Below are 19,813 nucleotides of genomic sequence, written 5' to 3'. Positions count from 1 at the left end.
GACTCCCTGATGGCGCTAGGCTCGCTTTTGATTTCCTTAGAGAGAGAATTGCAACATCAAAGAAAGAGCGAAATGTGTGGGATGATTGAATGATTCCATGTAAATAACCGAATGAGAAACTGAATTATTTTGGAAAATTTAACCTCATTTCTTTGCTCTCTTGCCCTCCCTCGCTTCTTCTTTTCCGTCTGTCTCTTACTCTATCTTCCCGTCCCTATCTTCATCTCCCTCTCTCGTTTCTTTACGTACTTTTCTCCCTCTCACCCTTCTCTCTCCATCCTCGTCTCCTTTCTCTACCTCGCCTCTTTCCATACCCTTCTCAAATACCTCACCTCATCCCTCCACAAATATTCTCACCATACTGCCCTCCTTCCTTTCACCGCTAACTTCCCCCTACTCTCCACCCCGCATTTCCTTTCACTGCTCTCCATTGCTTCCCCAGACACCTTTATATCATCTTAATCTTTTCCTCTTACCTATCAACTGTCCTACCTCACAATCTCAACTTCCATGACCCGAACTCAGAAACACTTTCCTTCCTCACCACGACGATTTGTAAAAGCCAAAGATATGATTAGTCTGGTTCTCAATACTGTTTCTTCCTTTAGTGATGTAGAAGTAGTGTCAATATGTCTTTAAAATTATAAAAAACATCCTTAAAATTCCATATAGCTTTAACTAGAGGCTTCTATAATATGTAGTGTAGGTTCTAGAAAAAGTGTTTTAGAATAAGTCCATCATGTAATACTGCTCCTTCTCGTCTATACCTTTAATAGATGTTCTCAACCGCTTTCGTCTTTAAAACTATAAAAACATCCTTACATTTCCATATAGCTTTAAAGGATTCTGAATGTATTAGACATAGAGGTGCTGGGAGAAGGGTTTCAGAATAAGTCCATCATTTCTCACCGCTCATTTCGTCTCTCCTCATCACAGACGTGCCCGACCGCTTCCCCGTGCTGCAAGTCTCCAGAACAGAGTACTCACGAGGAGACCAGCTGGTGGCCAACTGCACCTCGCCCGGAGCAAGACCACCACCTCAGCTGCAGTGGCTCATTAATGGGGACGTGGTGAGTGTGGGTGGTAGCAATAGTGGTGATAAGAGTGATGGGTAGTAGTAGTAGTAGTAGTAGTAGTAGTAGTAGTAGTAGTAGTAGTAGTAGTAGTAGTAGAAGTTCTTTATGTCATGGCCTATAGCGCCTGTAGGTATACTTGAAGAGTATGTATGGGAAGCGCTGTTCAGTTTCTACCAAGTAGTAGTAATAGCAATAGTCGCAGCAGCTCCATCACTCATCCCACCATTGCTTGCATTTTTATTACCATTATGATAACGATGAATAGAGAGAGGATGAGGAGGAACACAGAGGATGCAGAACCACGAAAAGATCTGGTGATCCGCACGAAGTTCTTTGAAGATATAAAATGAGGAGGAGGAGGAAGAGGAGGAGGAGAAGGAGGAGCAGGAGGAGGAGGAGGAATTTTAATGGAGACTGTGTATAATTAATGGGATGAAGAAAGAGGAAATGAAGGGAGCGAGAGAGAGGGAGAGGAGGAATGAATTGGCGAGGTGACGGAGGACAGGAGAAGCAGAAGATAGAACAGAAACAGCAGCATCGGGCAGAAGAGGAGAGAGGAAAGATTAGAAAATGAAAAAAAACAAAAAACAAAGAATTAAAAGTTATAAATTGTTGAGCTAAAAGGCACATAAAAATCCTGGGCACTGAAATATAAAACATAAAATGGCCCAAGTGGTAAAGGATTTTTCACGGGGCAAAAATTAGAGGAAGGAAGAGAAAGAATAAAAAAAAAGAAAAAAAAAAACGAACCAACATGGAAAAAGCTAAAATGGAAGCGATATATGCATGACTGAAAATTAAAAGCACCAGAAAAACAAGTGAGGAGGAGGAGGAGGAGGAGGAGGAGGAGGAGGAGGATTAGAAGGACGAGGAGGAGGCGGCGTTATGTACAGGAACACATAGGAACAACAGATAAAAAGGAGCCTTGCAGGTGTATAACAAGTACTATTATGAGCTCAACCACGAAATAGTTACTGGTGAACTACTCACAAAGGAACACTGGTTAAGAGGAAGGAAGGCGATATTATACAGGAACGAAATGACTAAACAGAAGTGACCTTAAGACACCTAAAGAATCAACTGTAGCAAGAGGGTAAAGTGATAGGATAACAGCAAAAAGGAGAAAGAGGAGGAGGATACTATACAACAGCAGAATGGCCAAACAGTACCAGAAGTGACCTTTAGACGCCTTAAGAACCAATTATAGCTAGAGAGTAAAGTGACAGGATAACAAAGGAGGAGGAGGAGGAGGAGGAGGAAGAGGAAGAGGAAGAGGAAGAGGAAGAGGAAGAGGAAAAGGGAAAGGAAGAGGAAGAGGAGAAGGAGAAGGAGGAGGAAGAGGAGGAATACAAAGAAAATCCAAACATCAATAGTAAATAGTGAGGTCCTTACTACGTTTTTTTTGGGTAACTATTATATTATAACTATTAGTATGAGAGAGAATATAGCAAAGAAGACGAGGAGGAGGAGGAGAAAGAGGAGGAGGAGGTGAAGGCCGACAAGGACAAGGAGCAAGACGAGTGTTAATAAGTACAAGGTCATTTCACGTCGACGAGACATACCACGCAGGGAAACAATGAAGGAAATCTTAATAACACAGACATAATAACACAGACATCACAATCAAAATACCACAAAATATGGCTACGAAAAAAGAGAGAAAAAAAAAAACCCTTATAAACCCTTCAAAAAAGCTAAAACAACTCTAAAAACACACATTTACTAAGAGGAGAAGGAGATGTTACCCTTTCTCTTAGTCTTACTCATCTCAAGTTTCAATTCCAACATACCATAACCTCTTTTTGGCGGCGCCGTGACCTGGGCCCGCGCCATAAACACTGAGGCTATGGCCCGGCGCCAGCCTATCACGCCACTAACACGCCTCCACGCCAATGGGGGTGCAAGATACAGCCATAATAACCATTTGCACTACAAGACACACATAACCCTTTTGTCTCCAGCGGCCTTATATTCTTTAGTTCCTTGACGCTTAAACTTTATCCCAAACCATCACCGCGCTAAAATAAGTCCCTGAAAATTCTTATACTGATCACAAGAAGAGACATTTACTTTTCTTGCCTCCAAATACGAAATACATAATAAGAATAAGTAGCAGTTTCCTCAAAGCCTTTACTCTGAAGATGAGGACAAAAGGGTTTATAAAAAGGAGGATATAAGGGAGTATAGGGGAGAGGAGTAAGAGGAGGAATTGGTAAAGTAAGTAAAGACAAAGTGAGAATCTGGTAGGAACGACGAAAAAAGTAAAGGATAGAGAGGATAAGGAAGGGGAACAGAGAAAGCGATGTAAAGACACAGGGAAAGGAAAGGAAGGAGGGCTGGACGGAAGGAAGGAGAAGGGAAAAAAAAAGATACAGAAGGAAAGTAAAGGCATGGGCGAGCTGTCAGTAGGAAGCTGGCAGGAGAGAAAGAAAAAAGAGGAAAGAGTGAATAACAGGAAAACAAACTGGTGGAAGAAAAAGAAAAAAAAGGAAAATAAATGTAAAGGGATAAAGAAGGAAGAGGAAAGAGTTGTAGGAAAGGATAAAGAGAGGAAAAGGAGTGGGTAGAGAAGAGGAAGGGACGTGATGGTGGGAAGCGGGAAAGGAGAAGCGACATGGGTGTGTGGGTATGCAAATGAAGGAGTGGAGATAACATGACTCCCGAGGGACTAAGATGACCACCTGGATACGACAGTGATAGGAGGCCTGACCCGCAGTACTCGTCACAAGAGGAGGAGGAGGAAGAAGACGAGGAAGATAAGAAGGTAAAGGATTGAAAAGTGAATATAAAGGACTGAAAACTAGTAGATATTCTTGAACGTAGATATGGTTAAGCATGATGGAGATGAGATTCTAACCTTTAAGTACCAAATGCACGAACATATTCGGTAGAGTTAAATAAGAAAAGAGCTCGGAGTAACCATTAGCTGTAGTGTAATATGAAAATGAGCGATCAGTGTATTTATGTGTAATGACAAGCTAAAAGCAAATATATTGTTAGACTTTAAAAAAAAAAAAAATAATAATGACTACAAACAGTGAGAAGTAACAAATGAACTACATATGTAACTCGAGAGGCCACACCTGGAGTATTTAGTGCAATGCTTGACATGTAAGGTCACAATGGGAAAAGTACACTGACAGCCAAGAACAAGCTCTCCAATATCATTCACTATACAAGACAAGATCAAAGCGTCAGAAATGTTCTCTCTCTCTCTCTCTCTCTCTCTCTCTCTCTCTCTCTCTCTCTCTCTCTCTCTCTCTTGACAAACGAAGGATCATAATGAATCTAAATGAAGTTTTCAATAACCCTGAATTGGCTGTATAAACAATCAGAAAGAATACTCCAAAAACATCACGCAATGATGAAGGAACGGCATGACATTGAATGAACCAACCAGTATGTAACTTCTAATTCCGTGTTGTTCCTTAAAAATAAAAAATAAAACAGCAAATAATGTCAATGTGAAAATTGCAAATTGTTCTTAGTCTAGATAAGACAATTTCGAAAACCAGATTATTCTAACATGATTTGATTTTTTTTTTTTTCATTAAACTACCTTATCTTCATTTTCCTTTCGCTTACATGGAATGCGAAATACAGACGCAAGTGATGGTGCAATGTACAGAATTCTTCTAATTTAATCTTCAGATACAAAATGTTCCTGTGCATCTCTCCTTGCGTTTTCTGTTTCTTGCTGTCAAGAGGAGAGGTGAATGGGGAGAAAATCATGTTTAATGTCAGTGCTGTTCTCTCCAAGGTGGCAATTTACTACAAGTAGTAAATACCCCACGTTACAGACCAACTGATCTCCTGCTATATATTATTCCTTTCCCATTTGTCCATGTAAGGAGAATAAAGTGCTTAATGGTAAGGCATAAAAATAATTCTTTATAGAAAACTACTCTCAAATAGCAAATGAGGTCTTTTAAATACAGAGCTGAAGGAAAAAAGAGAGGTTAAAAAAACAAACTCAAATGAAAATTATTAATGAAATCCGCACCAGCAAAGTAAAACCTTTAATGCGTTCAAAAGCCGCAGCATTTGTTGGAATATTTAATAACCGCTACATTTACTCCTAAAGCGGCAAACAGATCTGCGATTTCCAAATATTAATCGAGTCTGCCACAATGTTCACCCTCAACCTTGGCGCCCACATCCACACACTCCTACTTGGTCAATGACGCAGCCACCTGGCGAAAACAATGCTACACACAACAACTGCGTCATTCACCGATCAGACCAATAGACTTACCGCCACCTCCCTTCAAAGCTCGGTAAACTTGCCTCCACACCGCCCTCACGCTTACAATCTAGGTGCAGGCAATTACTATACCAATTATAACTTGCAATAGTAGCCGCAGATTACATCTTCTTTCTCCCCTATTATACTGTGGTTAGCGTAGACTTGCCTAATAAAACCAGTCAGCCTTATCAGAACCAAAGTATATTTCGTGGTTTTAATTCCGTCGTCATGCTTTATGAGAAATACTTATATCGCTTTCAAGAACCTGTCTTTATTTCGAATCTACAGTTATACGACTTAACACCCACACTCTTGCTACATTCCTTTACTTCAACACATATAATGAAGACCTGCATCCTACCTCGCCTGCAACACCTTGTTTTTCCGCCCTGCAGGTATCCAAACAACACAGCCAGCTGGTGAGTGGAAGTTCGTTTATGGATCTTCTCTCGCCCACCTCAGAGCTTCGTCTTCGCCTCACAGACAGACACTTCAAGGAGGGCAGACTGCAGCTCACGTGCCGCGCCTCCCTCGGCCCCTTGTACGAGCAGAACTCAGATGTGGTCCTCAGCGTGCCAGGGAAAACTGCGGCGCCCTCACAGAAGCTTTACGGAGCGGGTATGTAATGTTTGATCACTATTAACGTGTGTGTGTGTGTGTGTGTGTGTGTGTGTGTGTGTGTGTGTGTGTGTGTGTGTGTGTGTGTGTGTGTGTGTGTGTGTGTGTGTGTGTGTGTGTGTGTGTGTGTGTGTGTGTGTGTGTGTGTGTGTGTGTGTGTGTGTGTGTGTGTGTGTGTAAGCCATGCATCATACATTCACCTCCCCTAGTCATCCGCAGTGAAAGTACGTAACATCCGCATTACTATCCACGTGTGCGATTTAAAGTAACTGAAGATCCGCAACAATTCTCGAACCAGCAACTGCATTTCCAGATAACTAAAGCTCTGTCTTCCACTCCGCTTCCACATAAAAAAAAATGCAGTTGTAAATGTGCGTTTAGTAATGATAACAACAATAATAATAATAATAATAATAATAATAATAATAATAATAATAATAATAATAATAATAATGGATGGGTTTTTTAATTTTGCAGCCTCACACCTGAAACTCCACATGCTATATATAAACTAACATACTAACACACTACCTTTTAACCCCTTCAGTACTGAGACACATTTTTACCTTAAGTTTTGGGTGCAATTAGACCATTTTATTGTCACTAAGAAGGGTCTATGGAGGTCATAAGATTAAAAGCCACAGTCTTCACTATTTCAATCCTCACATGAGTTTCTGAAGCCGTATAAAATCACCAAATAGTAAGCAGAGTGAATATGTAAACGCGGCATGGCACTGAAGGGGATAAGCATATATATAAACCCTATGGTGATATCTTACAATTTGATGCTATGACTACCAGAAGGCGCCGACCAGCGTAGTAGAATAGGTCCAGGGTTATCAGGCCACCCCGTGTGTATTTTTCTTTCCAGAGTTTGTTTCTCTTACGTGAACAGAGGGTCGCAACTTTCAACTTCACCTAATCACTGCTGGGTGAACAGGGGATCCATTGTAAAGAACACCGCCCAGAGACGTGTGTGTGTGTGTGTGTGTGTGTGTGTGTGTGTGTGTGTGTGTGTGTGTGTGTGTGTGTGTGTGATGTGTGTGTGTGTGTGTGTGTACACACACACACACACACACACACACACACACACACACACACACACACACACGCACACACACACACACACACACACACACACACACACACACACACACACACACACAGAGAGAGAGAGAGAGAGAGAGAGAGAGAGAGAGAGAGAGAGAGAGAGAGAGAGAGAGAGAGAGAGAGAGAGAGAGAGAGAGAGAGAGGTGTATCTAAGATAAGACGAGACAGAAATGGAAAGAAAAGAAACAGAAGGAGGAAGAGACGCACTGTGAAATAGAATAAGGATGTGAATTCGTGGGAGGGAGTTTTTGGGACAAGGAAGTGAAGGAAGAATGAAGGAGAAGGCTGTGAATAATTGATTGATTTGGTTTGATGGCGCCGCAACATCATATTCATACGGCGCCGCAGAAGGGTAAGGGTAGAAGATAGAGAGAAGAGATATAAGACGAGAAGGTGAAGAGTAAGTTAAAAGTTTGCCGGAGAGATGAATTAATGGTTTCTTTCTCTGTATTCATTTGTTCTATTTTTTCACATCCACCACCTTTTCACTTCTATTCCTTCAGTCTCCCAGTCTCCAGTACACTCCTTCCCAGTTACATCTCCTACATTCTCCATTACACATTTATCTATTGCATGGTATGGCTTTCCGTATTCATTAATTGTTACTGTTGTTATTGTTGTCCTCTTCTATCTCTCTCCCTCCCGCCCTTCTTCCCAGGCTGGACATTTGTGAGGCAGATACGGCGCACTTTGCATTACGGTAATATGTGTAAAATATTTCCGCATCCCCAACCGGAAACGCGGATTTGAAGGTGAAAGAAAATAGCAGCCGCATCCACAACACATTGATTTTAACGCCACAGTTTTGTCTACAACCCAAATGTATGAGAAATGTATATCCGTCCATCCACCCATCACCAGTGTGTGTGTGTGTGTGTGTGTGTGTGTGTGTGTGTGTGTGTGTGTGTGTGTGTGTGTGTGTGTGTGTTTCTGACTTCATATCACCGCTACTCCTTTCATTATTTTTCACTTTTTAACATCAGAAGGTAAGTTTTTGCAGGAAGTGAATACTATATATAGCAACAAAATCGTACCGTACCCTGACTGAAAGCTCCACACACCAACACGCGCGGAAGTCTGAGAGCAGTGAAGTGCAGAGCGTCCTTCGTCAGGCACCGGCGAGAACAGGGCGTCCGGAATATCGTGTTTCTTGCTTGCTGGCACCTGAGGCGAGCTGGGGAATTGGTCGGACGGCGGAGGAAGGAGCTATTGATGTGGCGGGGGTAGGAGAGAGAGAGAGAGAGAGAGAGAGAGAGAGAGAGAGAGAGAGAGAGAGAGAGAGAGAGAGAGAGAGAGAGAGAGAGAGAGAGAGAGAGAGAGAGAGAGAGAGAGAGAAACAATTTTTTGTCATCACACACACACACACACACACACACACACATTATTTGTCAATATATATTTCATGCCTTAAATCGTGTGTCTTTCACTGTTTGATCTGCTGCAGTCTCTGACGAGACAGCCAGACGTTACCATACGGAACGAGCTCAGAGCTCATTATTTCCGATCTTCGGATAGGCCTGAGACCAGGCACACAACACACACCGGGACAACAAGGTCACAACTCCTCGATTTACATCCCGTACCTACTCACTGCTAAGTGAACAGGGGCTACACGTGAAAGGAGACACATCCAAATATCTCCAACCGGCCGGGGAATCGAACCCCGGTCCTCTGGCTTGTGAAGCCAGCGCTCTAACCACTGAGCTACCGGGCGTGTGTGTGTGTGTTAGTGTGTGTGTGTGTGTGTCTGTGTGTGTGTGTGTGTGTGTGTGTGTGTGTGTGATCTCTTGTATGTTGTTTTGAAATGCATAAATTTCAAAACTATTCTCTCTCTCTCTCTCTCTCTCTCTCTCTCTCTCTCTCTCTCTCTCTCTCTCTCTCTCTCTCTCTCTCTCTCTCTCTCTCTCTCTCTCTCTCTCTCTCTCTCTCTCTCTCTCTCTCTCATCAATTTCTAGAATATGAAGTGCCCGCCAACGAGGCTCTTAGCCAGAAGTTTCTCTGCTACGGATACAATTACACAGATTGGCGGTTAATGGCTTTGAAAGACCTCGCTGCAGTAATTGGCATTGCCTGAGATTTAAACATATATTTCTTCCAACCTCAGCTAACTTGAATACAATTCATAGATGAGGAAGGTCTAGCACAGCAGAGTGATCAAGGACACTGACATCCTTGCAACACTCGCTGTAGGTTTCCACTATTTTGTAGGACGTTCATATCGTTGAGGTTCGTGTAAATGGCGAGACTGACGACAGATGCATCGGTGCCGCGCGTGACACCATCAGATAATTGCGGAGTGAGGAGAGTTGCTTTCTGCTTCATCACTTCTCAACACTTCAGCGGTGCTGGGGCCATTACAGTGTTGAAGAGCAGCATCAAATACCGTAGTCTTACACGTGCATCTCTGGGAATACTAAAGTCTTTATTTCCTTAACGCCGTTCATGCTGCACTCCTTGCGACTCCTTACAAAGTCATTCGAGGCACTAGTGACGCCGCCACGGGCATTACACGCGAGCGAGGCAACACAGCTGAAATTGAAGTCCCCAGGGCCACTATCAGCCTGCCGGTGTGTGAAGCCTCACTGGCTGAACAGTTCCCCGAGATCTTGAAAAGTTACACACGCACAGACACACACACACACACACACACACACACACACACACACACACACACACACACACACACACACACTGTCGCATTTTTTATGACCTTGCACATTGTTTAAGTAATGATAATGATAATGAATGTAAAAAATAAATATGTGAGATTTGCAATATAAGTATATACAAGAAAGTAGATGGAAATAAAGAAAAACCTCTGCCGTGGCTTGCCTTCCCTCAATACGGATTATGCAGGCAGAAATATAATACTTCCTATACACCAGATTAATTGTAACAAATATGAGAGAGAGAGAGAGAGAGAGAGAGAGAGAGAGAGAGAGAGAGAGAGAGAGAGAGAGAGAGAGAGAGAGAGAGAGAGAGAGAGAGAGAGAGAGAGAGAGAGAGAGAGAGAGAGAGAGAGAGAGAGAGAGAGAGAGAGAGAGAGAGAGAGAGAGAGAGAGAGAGAGAGAGAGAGAGAGAGAGAGACTGATTCTATTCTTTAACTCCAGGTTCCGTGGTTGGTGCCAACTTGGTGATGTTTTTCCTAACCTGCCTGGTGACGCTGTTCCTGCTGGTGATGTAGTGGTGACCCCGATGTGCCGGGGCGCTCTCCCGCATGTCTGTGCGGCGCACCCTGGCACCCTCGGGCCCTCAGCACCAGGCGCCAGGGACTCCTTCGCCTGGTGACCTCACACTGACGTCAAGGTCAAGTGACTTAACCCTGGGTGACCCGCTAACCTGCCCACCCGCCAGTCCTGACACACAACAAGCAGGAGACCTTCATTCCACCACCGGGACTGAACCACCACCCACCCAAAGTGAACCAAGCGGACCTGCCCTCAGCGGCCAGGTTCCGGTGCCTCAGGTGAGCAGCCCCTCAATGTCGAGTGGCATTGCTGTGTCGGCTCTTTCAATCAGTGAGTCGACAGTGGCTGGTCAGCTGTATCCAGGTGACTACATGGTGCCTGTTTCCACGAGTGACTCAGGAGTGTCAAGCGAGTTTCGCTCCAGTGAGTCATTATCACCGAGTGAAAAAACTTTGGCGCAGAGGAGATCAGTTGCTGGACTGTCGACGGTGCATCCACCTGGCCCGTGTGGCCACGACAGCCTGCTGGCCGGCGACACGTGGAGAACCAAGATGGAGTCCCTCATGTCGAGGACTCTTAACGCCCGCTTCCCGAGACCCCACACTCCGTGCGTTCAGAGCATCAGTAGCGCTTCAGAAAACCCTTCTCGCTCAGTGTCTCTCGGGGCGTGTGTCCGGGGCCGTTGTGAGGGATTGGACTGCATGGCCATCCCTCCAATGTCACCAATGCCGCCATACAAACCCCAGGGTCACCAAGACTCATCCATGATCTCAACGAAAAACATAGGTTCCCCACGGGAGCAGCCTCGCGGACACATGAGGTCACAGTCTGACTTACCGGCGCCACACACTTTCACCGCTCAGAAGATAAGTCTATCCTCAGTCGACTTCTGTGTCCCCCACACTCCAGTCCCATGGAGCTCTTCGCAGCGTTTTTCTTCCACAAGGCCTCCTGTGCCGGGAGGAGTGGCGAGGATGGATCAGTCCTCGCCGTCTCCAGTCCGCTGTTCCACGCCCTCCCTGGTCTCCACGGGATGCGTCTCACATCCTTCAAACGCCGCCGTAGCTGAGGCAGCAAGGGCGGAGTGTGTTGCTTCGTGCGTTCAGTGGATACACGACCAGGTGCCCCCTTGGCCAGCAGCAGCAAGGGCTGCACAAATCAGGACGACCTCCCCTGTTCAGCGAGACTCTGTGTTTACGGGAGAAAAGCTGCCATCGACCACACCAGAGCAGCCCGCGGCGATGGCGAGCCCTCAATGGTATGGTGACTGTGCTGGTCTAGGCCACCCAGTGAGGAGACGAGATGATAACGTGATAATAAATAACACTTATTCACCTGCGCCAGATTCCAGAGTACACTGTTACCAAGGACAGGAGTTCAGTGGTACCTTGTCCCTTCATTCAGTGTCACCGCGAGCCACCGTCTGTAGCCCCAAGTTTAAAGTTAAATTTGTTAAAGAAATGACACCGAATGTGACGCAGCAAAGTGTTCCTCAGGGTCAGAAAGCGACAGCGGTCATAATTCCGGAGGGTACGAACACGATACCGCAGGAATGCTCGATAACATTTTGAGGTGTCAGAAGGTCTTGAGTAGTGCTCGGTGATTGTGTCCGCGAGAACTTGCCAGTCTCATTATTGCATGCGGTGTTACACTCTGTGGACGAGGAATAAATGGTTGTGGTTGCAATGAGATCGTTCCGAAGGGCAGCGACACAAGAGCACGACAGTCCGGAGTGGTCCCGGTGCTCTGACTGAACTTCCATCTCCCCTTGATAAAACCCACTTACTTAATATTCCCTCTCCGGTGTTGTTCTCTGAAGCTATATGTTGTAGTCAAGCTGTAGCGGCGTCCCCACCTTGCTGTGGCTTCCAAACGCTGTATATTATGTGAAGCTCCATTATGGCGGGTGTAACATACTGGCCTAAGGTTAGGGTTAAGGCGCTGCAGGTAGTTAAGGGATATTGGCGAGAGATGCGGGAGGTGCAACACGACACAGTACAGAGCGGTAACTATACAAGAATAACTACCAATGGAGTAATTACACCTCTATTTATGAGAAACACGAGGTTCTGAGGCAGGATGAAGATTCGCTTTCTCATTAATTTTCGAATTGGATCTTAATGAGGAGCCGTATCTTGCCTTTCCTTTCCCCGCTGAGAATCGGCTTGGTGTAAGTCAGTTCCCGAGACACAAGCGAATTCCCTCCCTCTCCTTTTTTTCTCTCTTTCGCTAACATTCCAGTTTCTCCAACTCCACAGAAGTCTTTATGATATACCCTCTTCCCTCCTTCCATCCATCACAGAGGACAAACTTTTTTTTTTCACCTGGTGTCTTAAAGTATCAAATGCCACTAAGGAATTTAAATTTAGTCTACTTCTCCACCACTTTTCTACCAGCAGTTCATTTTACTTCTCTGTAAGCCAAAGGAAACGGAGGGTGCTAAGATAGGGCTTCGCTACATGAGTCTACGTAGAGGAAGTGACTAAGCTGAGTTTACATACTCCTAGAACAAGGCGATTAGCTGAGGCGTTCAAGGTTACACAGGGTTTACTTATCTACACACGCAGATCAACTGAACTCTCTCTTTTCCTTTACCGAAAATATAGATAGAAGGCTAAAATATTACTAGGAGTTAAGTTATCTTCTGTGTGTGTGTGTGTGTGTGTGTGTGTGTGTGTGTGTGTGTGTGTGTGTGTGTGTGTGTGTGTGTGTGTGTGTGTGTGTGTGTGTGTGTGTGTGTGTGTGTGTTGTCAGACAAAACGATAGACAGATGAGTAATCACATAAAACATACAAAACATAGACACAGACAGGCAAAGTGAAAGAGATTTAAAGACAGAGAGAGAGAGAGAGAGAAAGTGTGTGTGTGTGTGTGTGTGTGTGTGTGTGTGTGTGTGTGTGTGTGTGTGTGTGTGTGTGTGTGTGTGTGTGTGTGTGTGTGTGTGTGTGTGTGTGAGAGAGAGAGAGAGTGTGTGTGTGTTCCTCCAGTCAGTCAGTACACACGTTCTCCTCACCTGTGACTCAGACGGCAGTTAAGGCGAGTCTACATCAGGAGGTGGACAGCTAGCTCGCTCCTTTCCTTAACCTTCCAAACACTGCAAAGAAAACAAAACAGTGTATACATATATCTTGCTCAAAAAAAACACTTACAATATACGAACACCATCTATACGAAGACAAACAATCAATATTTATTTGGAGACCTTCACGTGCTAAAACATCACCGTATATCTGCTTCGTTTCTGTGTTGCCTTACTGGTAGGAACGACACACGGCGAGGAGGAGCGTGCACTAACAGCTATACATAACCACGAAGAGATTTATACCACACGCGTGCTATAAGGAGTATAAATAAACTAATGATGTAACCCTTGTACTTCTGTCTGACCCTTCGAATGGCAAGAAGGAGGAGGTCATGGGAGGTCTAGAGAGCTCACACGAGGCATGCACACTGACCCTTCAACTACGATTACATGACACGATGAACTTAAACACTCATAGTCATTTACACGGATGGAATAATTACATACTGATTTTCTTTCCCAAGATATCTAAAGCATGTTACTACTTAACAATTATACATGAGGCAGTAAAATCTGAATTTCCGCAAGTAAATGTTACTGTACCTAGTTTTTAATTCCTTCAATACCGGGACCCATTTTTACCTTGAGATTTGTATACGATTAGACCATTTTATTGTCATTGGGAAGGGTCTATGGAGATCAGAAGATTCATAGCCAGAGTCTTCATTATTTTATTCCTCCACATAAGTTTCTGAAGCTGTATAGAGCCACCAAATAGTAAGCAGAATGAATATAGAAACACGTCATGGTATTCAAGGGGTTAATACGATAAAGAAAACGTTACGACAGACTAGAGAGCACGGTAGTGAATGAAGTGTCCACGTCATAATCCTTGACATGCAGAAATAGATAGGAAAGCAAAGAAAATTAGAAAGGGAAAGAAAATGTGCAGAAAAAAAGAAAATGGAAAAGAAAAAAGAAGTGAAAAGTCAGTAATAGCACTTAAAGCTTGGAATGCAACACAATTTCACATACGCAAATTAAAAGAGAATAGAAAAATACACTACAAACTTAAACAAAGAGGAAAAAGAGAAAGAAAAAAGTTAAATACACAAAAAAACATCGCTAATGTACAAAAAAAAAACGAAAAAGCGAAAAAAAATACATAAATACACACACCAACACACACACACACACACACACACACACACACACACACACACATAGTTAAACCAATCACAAGCAAACCACAATGAGAATAAAACATAAAGGGGAAGGGAAAGGAAAAAGGTTAAAACTAAACACGCTATTCATTACAGTAAAAGCTTGCATAGACACACACACACACACACACACACAGTCGGGCGGCGCCTCCCATGGTCTCCTCCTCTGGTTCTCGTTTCAGTGAGTGGAGTCGACATTAGCTTTAACGACGGTGGTGTTACTGAACGTGTTATCCATGTATGTCATTTATGTGAAAAGTATTTATCAAAGGGGCGAAAGTCGAGTCCGTAGTGGGATAGTTTGATGTATCGGAAAAAAATAATAAAACCAATAAACTTATTTATACATACGTTGTTTTATTGATATCTCTCTCTCTCTCTCTCTCTCTCTCTCTTGTCACTATCGACCCGTTTATATAGAGCTTCTTGTTCCATTAAATGTAAAATTATAATTCTTAATAAGATAAACTATAAAAAAAAACCGGAAACGAGAACGAAAACAAGGGCTGAGCGAAAAGATGGTGGGGGAAGAAGTAAAGGAGTAAGAGAGAGAGAGAGAGAGAGAGAGAGGAAGAAGAGGAAGTGAACTTAAGACCTTGATAGACCCGAGAAATAGACAAGAGTGATGGGGTAAGTGTGCAAGCCGGGAATCCTCACCTCTTCAGTGCTCCTCTCCATTACGGCGCACATCAGTCACTCTCCAAAGCCACAGAGAGAGAGGGAGAGAGAGAGAGAGAGAGAGAGACGAGGAGGGGGAAAGAAGCACGAGGAGGACTCAGACTCAGCAGACAAAGGAGAAGAAAAAGAAAAAGAGAAGTAAGAGAAGGTAGGAGGAAAAGTAGGCGAAATGGGACGAGAGTGGGAAGACGAAGAGGTAAGAAAAAAAAGTAAAGGAGTAATGGAAAGGATGAAGGTACGCCACACAAAAGAAAAAAAAGGATAAAAGAGAGAAATAGGAGAAACGAGGAAAAAAACGTGAAATGAGAGGAAAGTAGTGAGACAAATAGGAGGTAAGAAGAAAAAAATAGGAATACTAGGTTAGGTTAGGTTTGGTTTGGTTAGGTGAGGTTAGAGTAAGAAAGGACTGATGACGGAGAGATAGGAAAATAAAGATAAAAGAAGATAAATAAAAGAAGGAGGAGAAGTAGATTAAATGTGACCAAAGAAGAAGGACAAAGAGGGAGTCAAGAGGAAAGGTTAGTAAGTATAGGAGGATTTCAGCCTAAGAGGAAGAACCACCAATAGAAAAAGTAAAAGGAAAGAGAGAGAGAGAGAGAGAGAGAGAGAGAGAGAGAGAGAGAGAGAGAGAGAGAGAGAGAGAGAGAGAGAGAGAGAGAGAGAGAGAGAGAGAGAGAGAGAGAGAGAGAGAGAGAGAGAGAGAGAGAGAGAGAGAGAGAGAGAGAGAGAGAGAGAGAGAGAGAGAGAGAGAGAGAGCAGCAGTAGGTCAAATGAAACGGAAAAAGGAAGACAAAGAAGAGTTAAGGAGAACTGAACACAAGGACAAACACACACAAGAAAGAAAATAAAAGCGAAAAGGCAGAAAGAGAAGAAGGAAGAGATCAAATGAGGCAGAAGGAAAGAAAGGAGAGGAGAGGGACAACGGTGAGGTAAGGAGGGGAAAGTAACGTAAGGGTGATGAAGAGGAGGAAAGCAAACGTGAGAGGTTGGGAAGGGGTTGGAAGGGAAGAGGAGAAGCAGTGACAGCCAAAATGATGTCAAGGAAAGGAGGAGGAAAGAAAAATGACGAAGGAAGAGAGATGAGTGTGAATAAGTGAAGTGAGTACCGCAAGGAAAGATGAGTCATAGGGTACTGATAATGATGATGTTCATGTTAATTTTGATGATGATGATGATGATGATGGTGACAGTGACAACAACAACAACAACAACAAGTAACATAAATAATAAAGATAGTAAAAATACAAAAAAACTAAATAACAACAATAACAACAACAGTAACAACAACAACGGCAACAACAACAACAACAACAACAACAACAACAACAACAACAACAACAACAACAACAACAATAATAATAACAATAACAATAACAGCAATGTAATAGCAAATTCATCAACAGGAAACAAATAAACAATAATAAAAACAACAATAATGATAAGGGTGAAGACAACAAATTATACATGCATCACAAGAACACACACACACACACACACACACACACACACACACACACACACACACACACACACACACACACACACACACACACACACACACACACACACGCACGCACTTAATACATGACTGCTGGAACTAATCACTAAAAGAGGATGCAAATACAAGTCTGAGAGCGGTGCCTAGTGGGGAGGAAACTCTGACAAGCACCGCCTCCTCCTCCTCCTCCTCCTCCTCCTCCTCCTTCTCCAAGTTCGTGGAGAAGACAAGCAGCCACACACTTACTCCAGGTCGCTCGAAACTTGCTCTTTGGCGTCAAGGAAATAAAATAAGAAAGGCCGGAAAAAAATTGTTGCATCAAAGTGAACTGAGAAGTGATTGGAAATTCTCCTTAATCGTAGATGAGAGAGAGAGAGAGAGAGAGAGAGAGAGAGAGAGAGAGAGAGAGAGAGAGAGAGAGAGAGAGAGAGAGAGAGAGAGAATTAAAACAAAACGAGATGAAGATACACATACAAAAGAAAAAAAGAGAAAAACAACATCGTACACTATTGATTATATAAAAAAAAAAAAGACGATGACCAGTGAAAACGAGCAAAACAAACAGAGAAAAACACTAAACAATCTGGAACAAACCGATATAAAATCAACACACTTGCAGAATAACAACACCAATCCGGCAGTAAGGAGGCAGGCAGGCAGGCAGGCAGGCAGGCACGAGGCGAACCACCAAGAGACACATCGGGGCTCGCAAAAGACAGGTTAGCTCCAGGTGAACACACGCTAACGACCCACCTGTAGAAGGGTCGCTGATCTTCCATTAGCCTCACCTGTTAACTAATTGCTTTTTCGCTTACCTGCTTCCTATTCCTCCACTTACCTAGCGCATCATCACTCTCTCTCTCTCTCTCTCTCTCTCTCTCTCTCTCTCTCTCTCTTGCCTTTACTTTCTCTTCCCTCCTCCCACCTCTTCTCCTCCTCCTCCTGTTTCTTCCTTTCTTCCTCCTTCTTCCTCATCTACATAGCCATTCACCTGATCAGGAAACCGGTATGCCTGTCATTAAGAGCTGGGGAGACGGCTTACCTGTCGTTTGGACTTAATTAAAGGTGAGGCTGGAATGAAGGTGAAGCCGCCGAAACATTGGGTATAAATGAACGGGTTGTTGAAGCAGGATTGCCAACAGATTCCTACACCCTTTTATGGGATTAAAACCAAACACTTGTGACTTTTTTTAGTACAGTGTGTGTGTGTGTGTGTGTGTGTGTGTGTGTGTGTGTGTGTGTGTGTGTGTGTGTGTGTGTGTGTGTGTGTGTGTGTGTGTGTGTTCATGTAAACAATATTTGTACGTGTGCGATAGTAAAAATTTATTCTCTCTTGTATTGATTATCCCCAGAGAAAATAAAAAAAGGAAAAAGAAAACAAAACAAAAACGACAAAAACAGGTACAGTAACAGGTTTTTTTAAGGTGCGGAGCAACTTAAAGGACCTTTTCCAGCGACTGAGTGTTCTAATCTTTATGTTACAAAGAAGTATTGCCTTAGTCCTCTTGAAAGCCCAATTCAGTTAGAGAGGCTGCCATGTTGGTTAGGTTGGTTATATTAAATATAATAAGACAAAAGCCTTGAAAAAGAACTGTAACTGAAACCAAGTAACTATTCTTCACAAAAGCAAAGGTAATGGAGGCTGTTCTAATACACTTTTCTCCAACAAACTTTTACTACAAGTTGGAATGGAATTCATTCATCAAAGCTGGGGTACTGCGGGACGAGTTTTGCCTCGAAGTCTTTCAATCCCACCTTACCATGAATGCTGCGACGATTGCGGTGAGTCACAACGTTGCAAGAAAGGACTCGGTGATTTCGATATGTGGAGTTTCTCTTTCCATTCTGAGCACACTATCGCGTCCACCTGTTCTTTTAACCTAATGTAACAATATATTTCGGCATTCAGTGATTAACTTTTGAGAAGAACGACCACAAGTAAAACGTGTTATCAACATTTCTTTTTTAACATCTTCACAGTTTCAATTCTCATAACACCATTTTCATATTTTTTTTCTTTTTGTTTGGTCAGGTTTTTACATCTAGATTCTACTTAGTGCTCAGTCTGAAGGTGTCAACCAAGACTGACTATCCCGTATATGAAGAATTTTGTATATAATTCACGCCTTTTCTGTGCTGGAGCTCAAGCTGTAATGATAAGGAGACAGTTGTGCGATTTACGAAGTAGAAACTTTGGCTCACATGCCAGAAGTCAAACAATCCAAAATAAGGCAAGCCGGTGAGTCTCAAGAAGAAATGTCATAAAGCAAGAAAGATGCGTCGTCAAAAGTTACGTACCAGAAGGTGTTTCCGAAAACTGAAATCGTAATTTTTGTATGAGATGGGCACCAGAAGTTGGTTCTGGCCAAATCACTGAGGCCTGCAGGGTCCAGCTGGAGTGTTGGCTAAAACAAATTAGAATCTCTCAGCGGGAGCGAGGCCTTCCCACTGAGAGAATAAAGTAAAGCTACAAATATACATATACACACTGCAGCATACGTCTAAATAAGTTGCTGCTGTATGGACTGGCACGCACGCTCACATGCACACTCGTATATCCAACACTCGATATTTCACATTGCCATTCTGTATTGCTGTTCCTTTATCGCTGTTTTATATATTGCCCTTTTCACTCACACTGCTCTGACTTGCTAATTTTGTATCTGCTCCCCTGTCGTCCACCCAGACCCTCTAGAGCACTCTCATATACTGCAGGTGTGAACTAATAATATCTCAGTTCTTTCCTCTCTTTCATTGGCAGAACACTCAAGACTTAACTATCTTTCTCCTCGCTACAAAACATTCAACATATTTTCTTTTACACTGCTGGCACGAACCGGTATTTTCATTCCTTCATTCCTTTCACCGACAATAGATTGAGGAGTGGACTGTCCTTCTCTGCTTCTCCTGGACACCTTTAAGAGAGCAGTAACCAGGTCAGCCCCCAAATCCAAATTGATGCTTCTATTTGGCCATTCTCTCACTATTTCTCTCAAGGGCTGAGTGAAATAAATTTTTTCACTCCCATTTTTCATCTTCTTATGGCCATTTTTTCCCTCGCTTCATGCATGGCGTGTAAAATGTGAGAAAAAATAATATTGCTAACTTGGTGAGGAGGGAAGATTCACAGACATGCAACATCTGGACATGGTGG

At 43.3% G+C, this 19,813-nt stretch overlaps 1 protein-coding gene across 2 annotated transcripts in view; it reads left to right on the top strand.

Moving 5' to 3' along the window:
- Nucleotides 1-14,831, top strand: part of LOC123517662 — a 197,381-nt gene extending 182,550 nt beyond the window's left edge. The window contains exons 4-6 of one of the 2 annotated variants that reach the window (XM_045277980.1): nt 937-1,070; nt 5,718-5,940; nt 10,161-10,435. In XM_045277980.1, coding sequence (XP_045133915.1) covers nt 937-1,070; nt 5,718-5,940; nt 10,161-10,234 — 431 coding nt within the window. In that variant the 3' untranslated portion in view covers nt 10,235-10,435. Of the gene's footprint in view, nt 1-936; nt 1,071-5,717; nt 5,941-10,160 lie in introns of those variants that run through there. The other variant, XM_045277979.1, reaches the window with a different exon arrangement.
- The last annotated feature ends 4,982 nt before the right edge of the window (nt 14,832-19,813 follow it).

The sequence above is a fragment of the Portunus trituberculatus genome, chromosome 42 (assembly GCF_017591435.1).
Source record: "Portunus trituberculatus isolate SZX2019 chromosome 42, ASM1759143v1, whole genome shotgun sequence".
NCBI lineage: Eukaryota > Metazoa > Arthropoda > Malacostraca > Decapoda > Portunidae > Portunus > Portunus trituberculatus.
This window is presented reverse-complemented; position numbering and strand designations above follow the sequence as displayed.